This window comes from Saimiri boliviensis, chromosome 7, assembly GCF_048565385.1.
Source record: "Saimiri boliviensis isolate mSaiBol1 chromosome 7, mSaiBol1.pri, whole genome shotgun sequence".
Lineage (NCBI taxonomy): Eukaryota > Metazoa > Chordata > Mammalia > Primates > Cebidae > Saimiri > Saimiri boliviensis.
The window spans coordinates 39,940,685-39,963,291 of NC_133455.1; the positions used below are offsets into that span (position 1 = coordinate 39,940,685).

The 22,607-nt window shown below is 41.9% G+C and overlaps 1 protein-coding gene across 1 annotated transcript in view; it reads left to right on the forward strand.

Moving 5' to 3' along the window:
• Positions 1-3,638: 3,638 nt before the first annotated feature.
• EEA1 (early endosome antigen 1) overlaps positions 3,639-22,607 on the forward strand; it is a 155,388-nt gene continuing 136,419 nt past the window's right edge. The window contains exon 1 of the mRNA XM_039472113.2: positions 3,639-3,900. Within this exon, the coding sequence (XP_039328047.2) occupies positions 3,877-3,900 (24 nt within the window). The 5' untranslated portion in view covers positions 3,639-3,876. The remainder of the gene's footprint in view (positions 3,901-22,607) is intronic.

Below are 22,607 nucleotides of genomic sequence, written 5' to 3' on the forward strand. Positions count from 1 at the left end.
TCTAGTGATATTTAGACACTTTCCTATTTCTACACTTGATCTTAGCCAAAAGACAGATAAGCAATGACACTTTCCTATTCCTATTTCTATTTTTTCTCTCTTTTGTAGATGAAGTCTCGCTCTGTCACCCAGCCTGGAGTATAATGGTGTGACCTCAGCTCACTGCAACCTCTGCCTCCTGGATTGAAGATTCTCCTGCCTTGACCTCCTGAGTAGCTGGAAGTATAGACATGTGCCACCATCCCTGGCTAATTTTTGTATTTTTAGTAGAGACGGGGTTTCACCATGCTCACCAGACTGGTCTTGAAGTTTTGACCTCAGGTGATCCACTTGCCTTGGCCTCCCAAAGTGCTGGGATAACAGGCATGAGCCACCATAGCCAGCCTTCTGTTCCTATTGATCTGGTTCGGCAAAGAGTAGGTGGTTAATTGAACTTTAACCAGGGTTTGAGCTCTGCTAGACAAAAGCAATGGAGGAAGAGAAAGGTAAAGAAGTTAAGCATTTTTGCAAAGGGAAAACTAAAGTTGGACCACGGGCTTTAGGCTGGGTTTTGATGGAAATGAGTAGGCTAGGGAAATGACTGATAGTAAGTAAGAGGGGGCCAATGGATTTGAAGCCTTGCTGGGGATCAAAATAAATAGATGGGGACTGGGTGGATATTAATGTTAAGAGATGAACGGATAGGAATTAGTGATCAGACAGGGTAAGCAGAACTGTTAGATTAGTGAAGGGTATTCTCACATGGTTATGTCTCACCCACTGCTTATTTTCTTTTGGAGTAATTAAGTTCTTTAGTGTATTATTCCCATGATGGAGTTATCATGAACTGTGCAGGGGAGCACACAGATTTTTCAAATAATCCATCTAGCTCAGCTGTAGACGACAGCCTATTATATTATTCAAAGGATTCTACAGGAGAATTCAGTAAAGAAGGCCTTGGCATGTAACACAAATAAGTAGTTTTAAACTTTTTTTTTTTTTTTTTGAGACAGAGTCTTGCTCTGTTTCCAGGTGCCAGGCTGGAGTGCAGTGGCTCGATCTCGGCTCACTGCAACCTCCGCCTCCCGGGTTCAAGCAATTCTCCTGCCCCAGCCTCCCAAGTAGCTGGGACTACAGGCACATGCCACCACGCCAAGCTAATCTTTGTATTTTTAGTAGAGATGGGGTTTCACCATGTTGACCAGAATGGTCTCGATCTCTTCATGATCCGCCCACCTCAGCCTCCCAAAGTGGTGGGATTACAGGTGTGAGCCACCACGTCCGGCCTTTTTTTTTTTTTTTTTTTTTTTAAATAGGGTCTCACTTTGTCACCCATGATGGAGTACGTACAGTGGTGAGATCATAGCTCACTGCAGCCTCAACCTCCCTGGGCTCAGGTGATTCTCCCACCTCAGCCTCCTGAGTAGTTGGCACCACAGGCACATGCCACCACACCCAGCTAATTTTTTAATTTTTTTATTTTGGTAGAGACGAGGTGTTGCAGTGTTGTCCAGGCTGGCCTCAACCTCTTGGGCTCAAGAGATCTGTTTGCTTCTGTCTCCTGAAGTGCTGGGGTTATAGGCATAAACCAGTGTACCTAACTCTAAACTAATTTTTGAAAAACAAACCAAAAAGAGAAAAAAAACTCACTTTTATTTTTTTGAGATTAAGTTTCACTCTTGGTGCCCAGGCTGGAGCGCAATGGCACAATCTTGGCTCATCGCAACCCCCGCCTACTGGGTTCAAGCGATTCTCCTACCTCAGCCTTCTGAGTAGCTGGGATTACAGGCATGTGCCAACACACCTAGCTAATTTTGTATTTTTAATAGATACAGGGTTTCTCCATGTTGGTCAGGCTGGTCTCAAACTCCTGATCTCAGGTGATCCACCCGCCTTGGCCTCCCAAAGTGCTGGGATTACAAGTGTAAGCCACCACTCCCAGCCAAAAAGTTACTTTTATCACCCCATGTCACTGAGAATGTTTCCCATGTTGTCTGAAAATAGAAAGATGGAAAAGTATGTGGTTTGTAAGTGCATTACCACTAGTGATTATTAATATATTAGCTGTAGGCATGACTGTTCTGCTGCACCTTTGAAACACACACATAATAAAAAACGAAATATATTTGGGATAGAAATACCGTATTACAGGGCCGGCCCGGTGGCTCACGCCTGTAATCCCAGCTCCTTGGGAGGCTGAGGCGGGTGGATCACGAGGTCAAGAGATTGAGACCATCCTGGTCAACATGGTGAAACCCTATCTCTACTAAAAATACAAAAAATTAGCTGGGCATGGTGACACGTGCCTGTAATCCCAGCTACTCAGTAGGCTGAGGCAGGAGAATTGCCTGAACCCAGGAGGCGGAGGTTGTGGTGAGCCTAGCTCGCGCCATTGCACCCCAGCCTGGGTAACAAGAGCGAAACTCCGTCTCAAATATATATATATATAATTACATTATATAAGGCATTACACTTTACAAAACATTTTCCTATTAACTCATTTGCAAATATTGAATTTGCTGCTTCTTTTCCAAAAAGCACTCCATTCATTGTTTCACAGGCTTCACTCGTGTTTAGTTGGTTTGATCCCCCCCGCCCCCAGCAAGATTAGTTCCACTATTCCCTCTCCTTCCCTATTCAAGCAACATTAAAGGCTTTTCCTACTAGGGTGCAAATTGAGCCTCTTGGCTTGTGAATATTGGCAGAATGGCGGGACGCAGGAGCTGTAATTTTTGAGTAAATAATGACATCCTGCTTGGAGGTCAGTTCCAAGTCCATTTCATTTTGGCGCGGTATTTATCTGTGACCTCATTTTTTTTCTTAATCTGTAAAACGGAGGCATTAATGACAATTTACTTCATATATCTATTACCAGAATAGGACTTATAATTCCTTAGGCGAATAGGTCAAGCACGGGCTTTAGAAAGTGCGACACGTGAACATCAGCCTATTATATTAAAAATTGTTTTGATCCAGAAAAGACAACCTTAAACTTCTCTTGCCAATTCAAATTCCAGCTTCTTCCTACCCTTCTTTCCTAAATCTTTGCTTTCTCTTTGGCTGAAATTAGACTCAAGAAGGGAGCAGAGATAGGAAACGTGGAAAAGGGCAGGGAAGCCCAACAGACCAGTTAGGCACGTCTGCGATCGCCAGTCGGCTTCAACCCAGGGGCTAAGACATAGAGTCAGCGTTCGCAGCAGAAACCAGGATCTAGCTCAGGCTCAATACCATGTCCAGGGCTGGGAGCAATCGCGGGACGGGTCACCCCGACACATTTTACAAAACAGCCTAAGCCGTCCTCTCCTCCCGACAGGGTCAGGGAGAGACACCCCCCGGCCGGGCCCCAGGGGTCTCCGCCGGCCTTCCACTAGCGGGCACGCAGTCGGCGCGTGGACGCCGCCCTCTGACGGAGGCCGGGCGTGCGCTCTGCAGCCGCGGCGTCCCACAGACAGCCGGAAGAAGCGGCGGAGCCAGCGTCCTGCCGCCTGTCCGTCACACACCACCCACGTTGCCACCGCTTCCGATTGGTTCCAGGCCCGGCCCAGCCCCCTTCCAGCCCCGCCTCCCGCGGATGGACAGGCGAGGGGCGGGGCGGAGGGCCCGACCCCCCGGCGGCCGCGGGCGGCCCGCCCAGCTGTCAGTTACGGGAGCCGCCCGGCGGGCGGGCGGGAGGCGCTCGCAGGCTGCCTCGTCGTTCGCTTGCTCTATCTCGCGCGCTCCCTCTCGCCGCCTGTGGGGAAGTCGGGGCCGCCCGAGCGGCTGCCGCCACCGCCTCGCCCCGGCCTCTTTCCCGATCCCCTCCCGGCCCAGCCCCTCCCGCCCGCGCACCCCGAGTAGTGAGTGGCCCCGCGTAGGGTCCGGAGAGTCACCGCGGCGGCGCCGGGTGGTGGTTAAACCATGTTGAGGAGGATTTTACAGAGGGTAAGAGAGTGAAACCGTCTTTCCGGCAGCACGTGAGCGGGACAGCCGGAGTCCGGGGCCGCGGCGCGGGCGCCCCTCCTCGGCGCCGGGTCCTTCCTTCCCTAGGCCCCGCAGCCCGGCAGGCGCTTAGGCCTCGGTCGCCCGGCCCGGGGGCGGGGAGGGCGGGTGCGGCCGGCGCGGCGGGGCGGCAGGCGGAGCCCCGGTGGCCCCGCGCGTCCAGGCCTGGCGCCGCCTCCGGCGCGGGGCCCCGTGCGTGCGTGCGGGCTGCGGGCTGGAGGGTGTGGTGCCGGCGCGTTCCTCCCGGGATCCGGGAGTGGGAATGAAAATGGAGAGTTGGTGCCAGTGGGACGGGCCGGCCGGCCGCCTGCCGGCGTGGGGAACGCTCCGTGGGAGATTGCGGGCGGCCCGCTTCGCCCTTCTCCACCCACCGCGCTCCCAGGGCCCCCCACATTGACCTGACGCGCACCTGCCACACACGGCTCCGCTCTCCCGTCCGGAGCACGTTGTAGGGTGGCGTGGTGAGCCCTGGCCTAGCCTGGGCCCAGTCGTGGGACTGACACTGCCAAAGTCAGCCGAGAAGCAAGATGTTACTCACTGTTGGAAACTTTTTTTAAATTAAAAATGCGTTTCCTGTCCAAGCCCATTACCTTATTATGGCTAAATCCGCACTGAGCTTGATCAAGTGGTATACACTTAGTTTCTGCCAGTGCTGACTCTGAAACCCGGAAAACCTTGAGGTTAGAAAGATTAGAGCATTGGAAAGCTGTAGGTTTATCATTTAGGAATCAGTTACTACAATAACATAATTCACATCTCTTCTATAAGAGTTACTGTACCTATCAAGTGTTAAAGGTTTTTTTTTTTTGGTATAGCTTTTTTCCTTTCTTTTTGAGGCTGATAGAGTGTAACACAATATAAATGATTAAAAAGTAGGTGCCAAGCCCATAATTTCTTTACCGAGTGAGTAGGATAACTAGTTGAAAGGACAAAAGAAATTAATGAATTTGTAGGATTCAGCCGAGGCATGTGCGGAAGAGAGTTGAGTCATCCAGTAGATAGGAAGGGAGTGCTCTTGCTTCTGCCTAGCTTTCTCCTGAAATAATGAAGTCATGTGAAACTTGGTCAGTTACTAAAGGGAGAAATAGTTAACTTCTTTATCTGACAACCTGTATTGACATTGAATTGTATTTTGCAGTGGTTTTGTCAGTTTTGAAATCTCGGTAAGCGAAGCTTTTGGCAGTAGCAAGGGCATGTCCTTTACTTTCCCCATCACTTCCTTAGTTCAGCAGTAAAGACATCTGTGCCTGATTTGCTTGCAGGCTTTAGAAGATTTTTCTTTTATCAGACCTGGAAGAACTGATTACCTCATGTCTCAGACTGTGTTTCTGTCATAGTTCTACAAGTGAAAATTAGTTTGCCTGTGGTTTGCTTTGAAGTTTACAAATAAAAGTGTTTACTGATTTAAGAGTGGCTTCTGTAGTTATAGATTGGTTTTCAGAAATATGGGATGCTTGGTTTAAAGTTAAGCATTGAGATTTTATGAAGATCATTCTTAATGTTGGTGTGTACCTATCAACTGTTAAAGACACTTCAGTTGAAACGACAAAGTTGAAATTGATCGTGTTTATTGTAGAGATGTGATACTGAATCATCACATCCGAATAAGTCAATTGACAACTGAGTTTCTTAACATCGGCGCTGTTCGAATTTGTGACTGGATAATTCTTTGTTGTGGGAGGCTGCCCTGTGCATTGTAGGATGTTAGCAACATCCTTGGCATCTACTCCCACTAGATGCCAGTAACATTCCCCTATATCCCTTCCCCCTTGTTGTGACAACCAAAAATATCTCCAGATTTTACCAAATGTCCCCTAGGGGCAAAATTGAGTCTAGTTGAGAATCACTGTGTTAAATGCATGAACTCTTTAATAGGAAAGTTTGAAGTGTTTCTCACAGTTGAGTTAACTTTCTTTTCTTCAGTGTATTTAGATTGAATTTCAGTAAGTGCCAGGCTTCATGCTAAGGGCTGGGAAACAGTTCATTAAGCTATGAGTCCTCCCTTTAGAACTCACAGCCTGTTTGGGAGGTGAACATTTAAAAGTAATGATGGTGGTACATAATAGAATAATGAAGAGGGCAGAGGACCCAGGAGTCACTCTGTGGGAGGAGGTTAGGGCAATTAGGAAAAGCTTCAGGGAGGAGGCATATTCACAGCTCAGAAGAGGGAAGGGCATGTCATGTAGAGGGAACAGCAAATGCAAAAACATGGAGTCATAAAAGGCGTAAGTAGTACTGTGGGGAGTGTGAACAATGAAAATTAGAAAGTGAGATGTTATGTAGTGATTAGTAATACATGAAGCTTTGGTGGCTAAAGACCAAATTGTGGGAGTCCCTTTGAAGAAGTTCAGCTTTTATTTTGTAGTTGGATCAGTGTTAATGCTGAATATCTAATAGGGTCATTTTGATAAATATCTTAAATAAATCTGGTGATATATTTTACTTGTTTAGAAGGTAGAATATATATTTTATTAACTGGTGGTATCCACCAGCAAGTATGACTGTAGTCTTTAAATTGTGTAACATGGCAACCATTTATTTTACCCTATCCTGCTAATCTTATTTCTCAGCGCAGGTATTAAGGTATAAGATTAAAGCTATTAGCCAGCCATGGTGGCTCCCACCTGTAATCCCAGCACTTTGGGAGGTTGAGGTAGGTGATTATGAAGTCAAGAGTTTGAGACCAGCCTGGCCAACATGGTGAAACCCTGTCTTTACTAAAGATACAACAATTAGCCGGATGTGGTGGTGCATGCCTGTAATCTTACCTACTTAGGAGGCTGAGGCAGGAGAATTGCTTGAACCCGGAAGGTGGAGGTTGCAGTGGGCCAAGATTGTGTCATTGCACAACAGCCTGGGTAATAGATTGAGACTCCGTCTCAAAAAACAAAAACAAAAACAAAAAAACACACACAAAAAACAAAACATTAAAGCTATTGCTGATTTAGAGATTTCTTTGAAATGGACTCTGCTTTAAAATTATGTGGCATGCCTTTAACATTTTGTTTTTAGATGACCTTTTCATTTTAACCATTCTTATATTCTTTTCTTCTGAATAGTGTCCTTTAAATAGCATTTTTTAAAAGAAGAAAAGACAAAGTGCTTACAGTCCATTAGAACTCAAAGTCTTTGAACATCATCAGTAAGTCTCAGAATATACTACAGAAATTTGGTTTCTGGTTCTCCTGCTTCTGTTCCTCCTCCTGCTCCTGCTCCTTTTTCTTTTTCATTAACTTTTACTAAGATGTTTGTCTGAGGCTTGAAAGAGCCTGGGGATAAACAAAACAAAACAAAAAAACAAAACCTCAAAACAAAACCAAAATGAAGTAGCTCCAATATGTACGTGTTGAATATTTTACTTAATAGTTCTTTGAAGAAAGACGTGCATTTAAAGGACTTGATGGTTAGAAAGATAATCAACATGTAGTAACTTAGGCAGCTTGTAGACTTTGTTGCCATTTCTTTCTTAAGTATTATAACTTATTATGGGCTGGCTTTGCAGCTCATACCTGTATTTCCAGCGCTTTGGGAGGACAAGACAGGCAGATCACTGAGGTCAGAAGTTCAAGACCAGCTTGGTCAGTGTAGTGAAACCCTGTCCCTGCCAAAAAATCCAAAAATTAGCTGAGCATTGTGGTGCACACCTGTAGCCTCAACTGCTTGGGAGGCTGAGGTGGGAGAATTGCTTGAACCTGGGAAGCAGAGGTTTCAGTGAGCCGAGATTGCACCACTATAATCTAGCAACAGAGTGAGACCCTGCCAAAAAAAAAAAAAAGTAACTTATTGTGATTAGTTTTTTTTTTTTTTTTTTTTTTTTTTTTTTTTTTTAAGACATCTGTTGTGGGCCTCCTGTGTGCTGTGCAGACAATGGTGGGTAAAGCAGGCATGACTTTTTGTGGAGCTTAGTATCCATTGGAAGAGAGTGAAATTGTTCAGGGAGTCATACAACTACACCATTGAGTGAATTCTAGGAAGGACAAATGCCGGGTGCCTTAGGAACACCCAAGAAGAGGGCCCTGGTCTTAGATGTCAGGAAGGCTTTCCAGATTAGTTGCACATCTAAGTTTGATGAAAGTACTACTAATTTCAACCAACAGAATGGGAAAAAAAATTTGCAATCTACCCATCTGACAAAGGGCTAATATCCAGAATCTACAAAGAACTAAAATAGATTTGCAAGAAAAAAAACAAGCCCATTGAAGATATGAACAGACACTTTTCAAAAGAAGACATATATGAGGCCAACAAACATAAGAAAAAATGCTCATCATCACTGGTCATTAGAGAAATGCGAACCAAAACTACATTGAGATACTATCTCATGCCAGTTAGAATGGGGATCATTAAAAAATCTGGAGACAACAGATGCTGGAGAGGATGTGGAGAAATAGGAACACTTCTACACTGTTGGTCGGAGTGTAAATTAGTTCAACCATTGTGGAAGACAGTGTGGCACTTCCTCAAAGACCTAGAAATAGAAATTCCATTTGACCCAGCAATCCCATTACGGGATATATATCCAAAAGATTGTAAATCGTTCTGTTATAAGGACACATGCACACGTATATTCATTGCAGCACTGTTTACAATAGCAAAGACTTGGAACCAACCCAAATGCCCATCGATGATAGACTGGACAGGGAAAAAGTGGCACATATATACCACGGAATACTATGCAACCATAAAAAATGATGAGTTTGTGTCCTTTGTAGGGACATGGATGAACTTGGAAACCATCATTCTCAGCAAACTCACACAAGAACAGAAAATCAGGCACCACATATTCTCACTCATAGGCAGGTGTTGAACAATGAGAACACATGGACACAGGGAGGGGAGTATCACACACTGAGGTCTTTTGGGGGGAACTAGGGGAGGGACATTGTGGGGTGGGGAGTTGGGGAGGGATAACATGGGGAGAAATACCAGATATAGGTGATGGGGAGGAAGGCAGCAAACCACATTGCCATGTTTGTACCTATGCAACAGTCTTGCATGTTCTTCACATGTACCCTAAAACCTAAAACACAATAAAATATATATTAAAATAATAATAATTTGAAAATAAACATTAATTTCCTAAAAAAATGTATTACTAATTCATTGAAGTGAATTTTGGAAAGTGACAGCTAATGGAATTATTTTCTTTTTGAGTAGTTCTTTTGTTTTTTATTTTATTTTTATTTTAGCCTGTTAGGAATAAAGAAGAGATTAAGATATTAAAACCAGGTCTAGAACTAAGAATAAAGATAACGTTAAGAAATGAAAGAACCAAGGCTGGTACCCAATTTTCTTTTCTATTCCCAGTGGCCTTTTGCTTGAGCTGAAGTGATAATGTAATGTAGTAGCCAAGAACGTGAACTCTGATGCCAGACTACCTGGGTTTGTATCCTATTCCGTTTTACTACCTATGTAGTTTTGGAGAAGTTACTTCTCTGTGTCTCGGTAAAATAGTTGTAATAATAGTACCCTCCTTATAGAGTTGAGAACTAGATAACTAATATGTATAAAAGTCTTGCAGCAGTATCTGGCACATAGTAACCTCTGTATAAGTGTTAGCTGCTGCTAATGTTGGTATTTTATTGTTTTTGGTGGGTTTTTTTTTTTTCTTCTTTTTTTGAGACAGGGTCTTGCTCTGTCAGCCAAGGTGGAGTGCAGTGGCACCATCATGTTCACTGCAGCCTCTACCTCCTGGGCTCAAGTGGTCCTCCTGCCTCAGCCTCAGGAGTAGCTGGGACTATAGGTGAGAGCTACCACACCTGGCTGATTTTTATAATGGTATTTTGGTGTTATTATAATTATAAACTTCACATTTCTTTAAGGAACACTTATCACTTCCTAGTTTTATTTTTTTATCTCCTTTTATTTATTTATTTTTGGTAGATAAGGACTTAGAACATAGGTGCTAACTATGTTCATTTTATGTACTACTGAACATTTATTCTGTGTTAACTACTGTGCTGGGCCTGGAGATAAAACACTCTTGAGAACAACAGCAACGAAAAAACCTGCTGAGCTTTAATGGAGGAGACAGGTAATTATAAAACAATGTGATAAGTGTTGTAATAGATACACAGAGGAAGAGTTTGTAAGCACAAAAGAAAAAGTAACTATGTGGCAGAGGGGGGTGTGGTAGGGGAGGGCAAGGAATAGAGATTGAGGAAGTCTTTGCAGAGGATGGAAGTGACTCAGGCAAGGAGGGACAAAGGAGAGAAGGGCATTTTAGAGATAGGAACTAGACAAATCCAAGAGCATGATATAGTTTAGTATAGAGTAGAGGGATTGTGAGTATTTCTGCATGCGGATAGGGTGGTTGCAACAGGTAGCTTGAAGGGTTTTGGACCTTATACTGTAGACAGTAAGGAGCCACAGAATTTTAAAGTTATCAAATTTGTAATAAGGAAAATCCTCCCAAAATACTTTTCCCAGATAATCTTTATATTTTAATTAATTAATTAATTTTGAGGCAGAGTTTTGCTCTGTCACCCGGGCTGGAGTGCAGTGGCACAATCTCTGCTCACTGTAGTCACCTCCTGGGTTCAAGCAATTCACCTGCCTCAGCCTCGTGAGTAGCTGGGACTACCGGTGTGCACTACCACGCCTGACTTTTTTTTTTCTTTTTTCTTTTTGTATTTTTAGTAGAGATTGGGTTTCGTCACGTTGGCCAGGCTGATCTTGAACTCCTGACCTCAGACGATCTGCTCACCTCAGCCTCCCAAAGTGCTGGAATTATAGGTGTGAGTCACCATGCTTGAGATAATCTTTATATAAACAAATCAGTTGAGTCACTCTTCTGCCTAAAATATGTTGGTGACAACTCAGTGTCCATAGGAGATGTGTAGACTTTTTACATTGGGACAAAAGGCCCTTACGTTGTGCTCCCACTTCAGGATTGTCTCCATTTCCCTGTGTATATGCATTGATCTTGCCGTCTCTCACTAATTGTGTTTCTCACAATTTACCCATTCTCTCAGTTGTCCATGTTGCTCAGTTCAGATGACACTAGGAATTATTTGCTTTCTTTTTTTCCCTCTGCTCGAAGCACCCTATACTAATTATGAGACTAGGTTTTTGGAATTAGACCATTATTTAACTACTGGGCTTTTTTTTACTCACGAGGGTAACAACTTATGTAAAATTTCAAGCTTTCTGAGACCTAATTGCTTAATCTATAAGTTGAAGATAATATCTGCTTCACAGTGCTAATGAAGGATTAAATAAAATAATTAAATAATTCATGAAGCACTCACCAGAGTTTCCAGCATTTAATAAACACTTATTATATAATAGGTATTATATTACATATCTAGAAAATTTATGTTGCTTTTATAACTTGTTTATTTGACTTCTATTAGACTGTGAGCTCCCTTAGGGTAAAGATTTTGTTGTCCTTTTTTTGTGTGTTTCGGTCTAACATGGTGCTTGATACCTAGTGGCTTTTCAGTAATATGTATTGCCTACTTGTTGGTCCTGTAGAGAGGATGACTTCATTAAGGAGAGATCAGCTAGAAAGTTATTGTAGTTCTTGGCCAGGCACAGTGCTCACACCTGTAATTCCAGCACTTTGGAAGGCCGAGGCAGGCAGATCACCTGAGGTCGGGAGTTTGAGACCAGCCTGACCAACATGGAGAAACCCCATGGCTACTAAAAATGCAAAATTAGCTGGGCATGGTGGCGCACACCTGTAGTCCCAGCTACTCAGGAGGCTGAGATGGGAGAATCACTTGAACCCAGGAGGTGGTGATTGCGGTGAGCCAAGATTGTGCCACTGCACTCCAGCTTGGGCAACAAGAGCAAAACTTTGTCTCGAAAAAAAAAAAGAAAAAAAAAAGTTATTGTAGTTCTTAAAATCGTTGCATATTGGAATCATTTGGAATTCTTTAAAAAAAACCAGATTTTTGAGTTTCTCAACTGAATCAGAATTTCTGGACCTCTGGTCTTCGGTCTAGGGGATAATGAAAGCTTGAATTCAGGCAGCGGTTTTGGGGATAGAGAGAGAATAAATTGATTTTCAGGAAGAGGGATAGAATTGATATAACTTGTTGACTTTTGAGTAGTTTGGGTAGCTGTGAGGGTGGTGGAATAGACTAAGGTTTAGGATAGAGGAGGAGGAAAAGGTTGGGAAAGAAGATAAATGTGAGCGAGAGGTCTGGACTTCCCAGTGATGTTAGGTAGGCAGGAGAAAATACAGGTCCAGCACTTAGGAGACAAGTAAAGGTGGGTGTTAGGTATGTGTAAATGTTGGAAGAGAAGTGAGTCAAATAAGTACTGAGAAGTGCCCACTGAACGCAACAATTGGGCCATACCTATTTCAGTTTCAAGAGAGTCATAGTGGTAAATGAATGACTAGGAAGGAAGTAAGGGAATAGAAACGGAGTACAGACTACATGGAAAGTATTGAAATATTAAATGCATTAATGTATTAAAATATTAAATGCATTAATATAATCTGTCATTCTTAGACCATGTTCTAATAACTTTATTTCTTTTTCTTTTTTTGAGACAGAGTCTCACTTTGTCGCTCAGGCTAGAGTGCAGTGGCACAGTCTCAGCTCACTGCAACCTTCATGTCCTGGGTTCAAGTGATTCTCCTGCCTCAGCCTCCAGAGTAGCTGGGACTATAGGCACACCACCACACTCAGCTAATTTTTGTATATTTAGTAGAGACGGAGTTTTACCACGTTGGCCAGGATGGTCTTGATCTCCTGACCTTGTGATCCACCTGCCTCGGCCTCCCAAAGTGCTGGAATTACAGGCATGAGCCACTGTGCCTGGCCAATAACTTTATTTTCAAGGATTACAGATCTCCTCACATTAGTTTAAGGGGGATTTATTTTAAGGTTTCATAGTGATCCAAGGTCTGGAATTACTGTATAGCTAGTTGGGTCTCTGGAGAGTAGGATCTAGGATGTGTCAGGGACATAGGCAGCTCTTTTCTCTGTTTCACACTCTTTGATGGACCACTGGCTTCTTGTCTCCACTTCTCTGTGCCTATTCCTCTTCTTGCTGCTGCTTACTAAGTATGGCCAGCATTTCAATGGCCATCTGACATGATTCTGCATGCCTTTCATGTTAACTTTGCATAGCCAACTGGCCCAGTGTCTCATTTCCAGAATCCCAAGAGAAGAATCTAAAACTGTCTTCTCATCTTTTCTTGTCAGGTCATGCATAGGTCTCTGTGGATGACCAATAGAGTTGTTTCCTCTGGGTCAAGTGTCCCTTGCTGGTCTAGGCAATCAAGGTAGGGGGTAGGGTAATATTCTATCTTCTAGAAGTTGTGACACCATGAAACACACGTTTTGTATGTAGGTCATTCTTCTAGAAATAAACTTTACCATGCCTCTGTAACAGTGATAATAGTTATGATTAAATTCATTTGGTTCTAGGAGTAAAGAATATCAGGTTAGCTCAAATAGGATAGTAATGGTTATAAGGATACATTCTGCAATACAGAAAGGTAGAGTTTCATAGAAATCTAAGACCAAAATTGGGCTGAGCCTCTGAGACATTTTTACTGGAAGACTTTGCAGGATTAAGGCAGTGCTCTTTGGGAGTTCTGTGACAGGGCTTTATAGATTTTTCACTGTAGAGTTTAGCTATTAAAGGACTCAGTTCACCTGTTTGCATCCTTGTTCCTGCCATTAAATGATTTTTTACTCTCTGCGCTAGTTTTATTCTTAATACCATGGCTTCTGCACACTCAGAATCGATGATTTTTTGAAACTTTGGCTGGGTTGTAACTTTGATTTTCTTAAGTCCTTCAGGTACTCTTTATCTTATAACTACACTGTATGTCTGCCTAGTGTCAGTTTGTGCAGCGAATCAATCATGTTTTAGTTTGTAATTCACAGGCCTAAACATGGTACCCAGCTGTAACCATTCACTCCTGCATTGGTGCCCCCCAGCCACCCCTCCACCCCACACTGGGCTGCTTCATTGATGACTAGCTAGCTTGTGAATAGTTGAGCCTAAGTGATCACATCTGGTTAGTCAGCAATAGGCATGGGATTATATAAGTTGTCTGTCTTGGGCTGTGTTCTCAACACGAACAGTGGTAGGACAGTTTACTTTAGGATGGATCATGGCCATTGCATGCCCTGTGATTGATTGACATATTTAGTATAATAACATAAATAATTTAGATGCATAGATGTCTGTTTTAGTGGTGCATGGGCCATAGCAGTAGATGCAATTTAATAAAAATCACATTCTTTCCCTTATCTCAGTTCTTAATATCCGGCTGTGGTTAAATTTTACATAAGTATGCTAATATAAAAATTTTTCCAGTGTCTTGGTGGTATTTTATTTTGACTTTATTAACTAAATAATGTTTGGGAAATGTTTTAAGAGTTCCTTTTTACTGTGCTGTACCAAAGTAATTGCTGTTTAAATGGATTAAGAGGTTGTTAGGTCATATTGAGGTAGATCTCTAATAAAGAAGTATGAGTTTATTTTGTTCCATAAAACTTTTTTCTTTCATATAACTAGTTTGCCCCTGCCTACATATTTTAAGCAATGATTTTATTTTAAAAATATTTAAAAATAAAATGTATTTCCAATTATGAAAATAGGTCATATACATCATGAAAATTTGAGAAGTTTACGGAAAAGAAAAATTGAGAAGTAGCTGCAAAGTAAGACAGAATCCCAGCTTTGCCCATTATTACATTTGTGGTCTTATCTAACGACTAAGTTAGCCTCTTTAAGCTTATTTTTTTTCCCCACTTGGATAAATGGGAGCAATCTGTTGTCTTTACGCAAAGGATTGTTGTGAAGATTAAATGTTACAAAGCAACTGAAGTGCTTAGCATGGTGCCCATCATAGAGTTTACATGTTAGCTATTTTATTGTTTTTTTTTTTTGAGACAGAGTTCGCTCTTGTTACCCAGGCTGGAGTGCAATGGCGTGATCTCGGCTTACCGCAACCTCCACCTCCCAGGTTCAGGCAATTCTCCTGCCTCAACCTCCTGAGTAGCTGGGATTACAGGCACGCGCCACCATGCCCAGCTAATTTTTTGTATTTTTTAGTAGAGATGGGGTTTCACCATGTTGACCAGGGTGGTCTCGATCTCTTGACCTTGTGATCCACCCGCCTGGGCCTCCCAAAGTGCTGGGATTACAGGCTTGAGCCACCGCGCCCGGCCCCTATTTTATGGTTAATAAAAATATAGTCTTTCATTTAGCAGACTACCAACTGGGATTTCTTCAACTACTATAAAACTAATTTCTTATGTGTTGGAATTTGAAAATGCATATAATCTAGGGGAAGTTGATATCCAGAGCTTTATAATAAAATTTATGCCTCAGGATTATTTTGTTTTTATTAAGTTTTGAGTATAAAGGCACCAGAGCACGTTAAGAAATCACTGAATCTGGAATCAAAGACCTGAGTTCAGGTTCTATTTCTACTACCAATGTGATCTTAGGAAAATCATTGAGCTTTTTCTGGGCTTTATTTTCCTTATTTGTTCAGTGAGGCCACCAGCTAGGTGATTTTTTTTTTTTTTTTTTTTTTTTTTTTGAGACAGAGTTTTGCTCTTGTTCAGGCTGGAGTGCAGTGGCGTGGTCTTGGCTCACTGTAACCTCCACCTCCTGGGTTCAAGCAGTTCTCCTGCCTCAGCCTCTCGAGTAGTCGAGTAGCTGGGATTACAGGCATGCACCAGCATGCCCAGCTAATTTTGTATTTTTAGTAGAGATGGGGTTTCTCCATGTTGGTCAGGCTAGTCTTGAACACCCGACCTCAGGTGATCTGCCTGCCTCAGCCTCCTAAAGTGCTGGGATTACAGGCATGAGTCACTGCACCCAGCCTTCTTTTTTCAGACACAGTCTTGCTCTGTTGCCCCAGCTGTAGTGCAGTGGTGCAAACATGGCTCGTTGCAGCCTTGATTTCCTGGGCTCAAGAGATTCTCCTGCCTCAACATGCCAAGTAGCTGGGACTACAGGCATATGCCACCATACTCGGCTATTTTCTGTATTTTTTGTAGAGAAGGGAGTCTCACTGTATTGCCCAGTTTGGTCTTGAACCCCTAAGCTCAAGAAATCCTTTAGCCTCAGCCTCCCAAATGGCTGAAGATTACAGATGCGATCCACTGTGCCTTTCAGCTAGGCGATCTCTAAAATACTCTTCCTGATAAAAGTTTTAGTTGAAAACTAAGAAAAAAACCAGAATGTTGAGTCTGCAGATCATTTGCAACCTCAAAGTAGCATTTTAGGTGTGTTTATATAACAAATCCTGATACCTTTTGCCCTAATTTCTGGCATCTTTGCTGAGAAAAAACAAAAGTCTTTAGGAATTGAGGATTTAGTGATAAAATTTGATAATTTATGTAAGATGACTATCACAGCACCTGCCACATAGTAGGCTCCAGAAGATATTAGGTCTCCTTCTTTACCGAGATCTTTGTCCCTCCAGTGTATAGCCCTTTGTGATATTTCAAAGGCAAGTAAGGTACATTATTATAGTGTGACACCTAGATCCCTATTCAGGATGGAGACACCTTCCTTTATCTGCCTGGAGTCATGGCTGCTAAAGGCTCATAAGTGCGTCTTTTTCTCAGACTTGCCCTTGTAGAAGGAAGCACCCAAGATTATGTCTTCTTCCTGGAAGAAGCCTGCATTTAATTACTGATTAATATGGAAGATATGCTTTGCCTTATTAGGGGCTTATATGAAAGACTGTCCCAGCTTTAGAACTCTTAGGATTCACTGAGGTTGCTGTTGCAATTGTGTTACTGTTCAGTACTGTTCAACTTCTCTCCCTAGCCAATCATGCTTCCTCTGCCTACACAGGTGTTGTTCTTGAGATTACTTCCCAATAAACCTCTTATATGCAGAATTCAGTTTCAGAGTCTGTTTCCTTGGGAACCCAAGTTATGACAGTCATATACTATTTGGATAGCCTCTCTTATGATTTTTGCATTATAGAAAATGATGATATTCAGGATGTATTTTAATTTTATGAATTTTGTGGCCTACTTCTTTGAAACTGATATTCTGTATATCTTTTATAATGGGAATTTGTAGCCAGTAGATTCAAATTTCTGTTAGATTATAAAGTGTTACCTAACAGATTTTTTTTTTTTTTTTTTTTTTTAGTCAGAGCCTCAGTCTGTTGACCAGGCTGGAGTGCAATGGTGCGATCTAGGCTCACTGCAACCTCTGCCTTAAAGGTTCAAGCGATTCTCGTGCCACAGCTTCCTGAATAGCTGGAACTACAGACACATGCCATCATGCTTGGCTAATTTTTGTATTTTTAGTATAGATGGGTTTTGCCATGTTGACCAGGCTGTTCTGAAACTCCTGGCCTCAAGTGATCTGTCTGCCTTGGCCTCCCCAAACCGCCGGGACTATAGATGTGAGCCCCTGTGCCCAGCCATCAAACAGATTTTTAAGATCGTTTCATAGTCCATGATTTTGAGCATGATCCACAGATGCTCTGTTCAAGAAATTTTATTGTCAGTACGTTTCCCTGTTCCATTAAGTAAGTTTAAGACTTAAATAAAATGAAAAGTGGCTTCTTCTTTAAAGTAGACTGTTAACCCTTATTTTGGTATGTTTTTGTATTTGTCTTTTCATATTTGATGAATCAAAACACCCCATGCTTTAAACTTGCCTAAAATGTGTAGGTCAATTTTAATCATGTGGTGGATATTTTTAAAACTTTTATTATTTTACTTAATATTAAGTTAATTGTATAATATCTGTAAACCCAATTTAGGTACTAGGAACTTATCTATAATGAATTCTAATACTCTCAGTCTCTTACTGACTTGGTTGCTTGTGAGAGGCAAATTATTTTGATGTAACTAGTAACTTAAGTTTTAGAGTTTTAAATATGACCGTAATAAAACTAAGCATATACAGATATTGGAAATATGTTTGACATATTTTTAAGTCAGCCAATTTATGGCTCCACATGAATCATAGAATGAGAATTTTGGAGCTGGAAGGACCTGTGTGAAGTCATCCTGTCCCTATAGTTTTATCAATGAAGAAATTGAGATTAGAGAAGTTAGTCTTAATTGGTATCAGAGAGATGAACAAGAAACATTTTGAGATTGTAGGGAAAATATCAATTGAGATCCCAGAAACCTAAGTGTTAACTGCAGTTCTACCATTAGATAGCAGAGTGTTGTCAGGCAAGCCAGCTATTCTTTCTAGGGTTCAATTTCTTCATGTATGAAGTGACTGCAATTGGACCAAATGATTTCTGAGTACCTTTTAGCTTTTACATTTTGTTTTTGTTTCATTTTGTTTTTGAGAGAGGTTCTTTATCTGTTGTCTAAGCTAAATGCAGTAGCATGGTCATGACTCACTGCAACCTCAACGTTTCCAGGCTTAAGTGATCTTTCTGGCTTAGCCTCCCTAGTAGCTGGGATTACAGGCTCACATCAGCACTCCTGGCCAATTTTTTGTATTTTTTGTAGAGATGGGGTCTCTACTTTATTGTCCAGGCTAGTCTTGAACTCCTTGGCTCAAGTGATACTTTCACCTCAGCATCCCAAAATGCTGGGATTACATGCATAAACCACTGTGCCTGGACAGCTTTTACATTTTGATTCTAGGTCTTATTTGTGCATAGAGGTGTACTTAATAATAATATGTATCTACTATTTATAGCATATCTACCATAATGTCAGGCATTAATTTAAACATTTAATGTTTATTATTTATTTAATCTTTACAACAATTCTGTGAGGCTGACATTATTAGTTTCACTTTACAAATGGGAATTTCAGGCTTAGAGAAGTAAATTTACAAAGTTTCTAAATGGCTAAACTAGAAGTTGTCAATTATAGGTCTGTGTGACCTGTGTGACTCCAACTTCCATATTCTGAATCACTGTGTCTAGATTTGGATGGACTTTGGTTTTTGGAGCACTGAATCAATTGCATTTAGATAGGTGTTTGCTTCTGACCCCTTTCTCTGGTGTGCCAGTTGATTAGGCAGGAAAGACTCAGGAGGCAGAAGCATATTGCTGGGACTTGAGAAATTTGGTTTTTATGTTTTTTAGAGACAAGGCCCAGGCTGGAATGCAGTGTTGTGATCATAGCTCATTGCAGTCTTTAGTTCCTGTGCTCAAATGATCCCTCTACCTCAGCCTCTCGGGTAGCTGGAACTGTAGGTGCACACTACCACACCTGGTTAATTTAAATTTTTTTTTTTTTTTTTTTTTTGGTAGAGATGGGCTCTCAGTATGGTGGCCAGGGTGGTCTCAAACTCTTGTCCTCAAGTGGTCCTCCCACTTAAGACTGCCAAAGTGCCTGGATTACAGGTGTAAACCATTGTGCCTGGTCTACACTTGAGAAATTTTCGAGAGGGCTAGAGTCAAGTGCAATAGGGAGGATGAGCTCTTAGAGACCACTTTGAAAGAAAAGTTGAATAGGAATTACATTCAATTTAGCATTAATAACTTAATAATAGGCAACTGTATTCGGTTTTGCTCATTGAAGTTGTAGATGGTATTGTTAAATAACATCAAAAGCAGATTGGCAGTTGTCATTTAGCCTCCCAGTTTCTTTTTTAACTTAAAAACTTAACAAAAAAATAAATAAATGAAAGATGGACTCAATAGATGCAGAAAAAAATCCAGTAAAATTCAGCATCCCATCATGATAAAAACCTATGAAGTAGACATAGAAAGAACATACCTCAAAATAATAAAAGCCACACACAACAGACCCATAACTAACATCACATGAAATGGAGAAAGGTTGAAAACATTTCCTCTAAGAATCGGAACAAGATAAGGATGCCCACTTTCACCACTCCTCTTCAGCATATACTGGAAGTCCTAGCTGGAGCAGTCAGACAAGAGAAAGAAATAAAAGGCATTCAAATTGGAAAGAGGAAGTCAAATTATCTCTGTTTGCTGATGCTATGATCATATATCTAGAGAAGACTAGGTTTGGTAAAAGACTTCAGTAAAGTTTTAGGATACAAAATCAATGTACAAAATTAGTGACATATTTATATACCAGTAATGATCAAGCAGATATGATGAAGTCAAGAACGGTGAAAAACTGATGAAAGAAATCACAGATAACACAAATACATCCCATGTTCATGGATTGGAAGAATCAATATCATTAAAATGGCAATACTGCCTAAAGTAATCTACAGATACAATGCAATTCTGTTTTTTTATTTTTATTTTTATTTTTATTTTTTGAGAAAGGGTCTCACTCTGTTGCCCAGGCCAGAGTGCAGTGGCACATTTATAGCTCACTGCAGCCTTGACTTCCTGGGATCAAGCAGTCCTCCTGCCTCAGCTTCCTCAATAGCTGGGACTATAGGCACATGCCATAATGCCCAGCTAATTTTAGAAGTATTTTTATTGGGCTAGACATGGTGGCTCACACCTGTAATCCCAGCAGTTTGGGTGGCTGAGGCGGGTGGATCACCCGAGGTCAGGGGTTGGAGACCAGCCTGGCCAGCATAGTGATACCCCATCTCTACTAAAAAGACAAAAATTAGTCAGCCCTGGGGGTGCGGGCCTGTACTCCCAGTTACTCAGGATGCTGAGGTGGGAGAATTGCTTGAACCCTGGAGGCGGAGGTTGTGGTGAGCTGAGATCACGCCAGTGCACTCCAGCTTGGGTGACAGAGCAAGACTCCTCAAAAAGGAAAAAAAAAAAAAAAGAAATATTTTTGTGGAGACAAGGTCTTGCTATGTGGCCCAGGGGCTGTGATCTTGAACTCTGGACCTCAAGTGATCCTCTCACGTTGGCCTCTAAAGTGCTGGGATTACAGGTGTGAACCAGTGTGCCCAACCTCAATGCAATTCCTATCAGATTACCAACATCATTTTTCATAGAATTAGAAAAAACAATTCTAAAATTCATGTGGAACCAAAAAAGAGTGCGAATAACCAAAGGGATCCTAAGCAGAACAAAGTGGGAGGCATCAAATTACCTGAGTTCAAATTATGGTATAAGGCTACAGTAAACGAAACAGCATGATACTGGTATAAAAATAGTCACAGGCCAATGGAACAGAATAGATAACCCAGAAAAAAAGTCGTGTACATATAACTTACTGATATTTGACAAAGTTGACAAAAATTTGCACTGGGGCTTCTGATGATGGGCCTGGCATTTGAATGCAGGGCGAGGGGAAAGTAAAGGCAGGATCAGAGGCCCTGGAGGCCTGGGCTGGTAGGTGAGTGGTAGAGGGAGACCCAAGGGTGTGGTGGAGGCAGGGAAATGCAGTGGGGAAAGGATACTTCATTCAGTAAATGGTGCTGGGAAAATTAGCCATATGAAGAATGAAGCCGGACCCATATCTCTCACCATATACAGAAGATAAATTAACTGAGGGATTAAGGACTTAGATGTAAGACCTCAAACTAGGCTGGATGTGGCAGCTCATGCTTGTAATCCCAGCACTTTGGGAGAATGAGGTAGGAGGATCACCTGAGGTCAGGAGTTCAAGGCCAGCCTGGCCAACATAGTGAAATTATGTCTCTACTAAAAAGACAAAAATTAGCTGGGTGTGGTGGCACACACCTGTAATCCCAGCTACTCAGGAGGCTGAGGCAGGAGAATCGCTTCAACCTGGGAGGTAGAAGTTGCAGTCAGCCAATATCATGCCACTGTACCCCAGCCTGGGTGACAGAGCAAGACTCTGTCTCAAAAACAAACAAAAAAACCTCAAACTAAAAATTCTAGAAGAAAACCTGGGAAAATCTCTTCTGGAATTGGGCTGGGTGAAGAATTTATCACTGAGAACTCAAAAGCAAATACAAAAACAAAAATAGAAAAATGGGAATTAATTAAAGTAAAAATCTTCTGCACAGCCAAAGAAATAATCAACAGAGTAAACAGACAACCCTCAAAATGGGAGAAAATATTTACAAACTATGCATCTGACAAAGGACTAACATCCAGAATTTACATGGAATGCAAGAAGAAAAAAATAAGCTGATCAAAAAGCAAAGGACATGAGCAGATATTTCTCAAAAGAAGACATACAAGTGACCAGTAAACATGAGAAAATGCTCAACATCCCTAATCATCAGAGAAATGCAAATTAAAAATACAATGAGATACTGTCTTACACCAGTCAGAATGGCTGTTAAGAAAAATTTACAAAAAAAAACCCACAGATGTTGGTAAGGATGTGGAGAAAAGGGAATGCCTATACATTGTTGGTGGAATGTAAATTAGTACAGCCTCTATGGAAAACTAAGTGTGGAGATTTCTCAAAGAGCTAAATACAGGGCTGGTCACCGTGGCTCATAACTGTAAGCCCAGCACTTTGGGATACCGAGGCGGGCAGATCACCTAAGGTCGGGAGTTTGAGAGCAGCCTGATCAATATGGGGAAACCCTGTCTCTACTAATAAATAGAAAATCAGCCGGGTGTGGTGGTGCATGCCTGGCATCCCAGCTACTCCGGAGGATGAGGCAGGAGAGTTGCTTGAACCTGGGAGGCAGAGGTTGTGGTGAGCCGAGATTGTACTTCAGCCTGGGCAACAAGAATGATACTTTGTCTCAAAACAAAACAAACAAACAAACAAAAACCAAAAAACAGAGCTGCAGTTCAATCCAGCAGTCCCAGTGCTGAGTATGTATCCAAATGAAAATAAAATCATTGTATAAAAGACATCTGCACATGGCTATTTATCACGGCATTTTATACCATAGCAAAG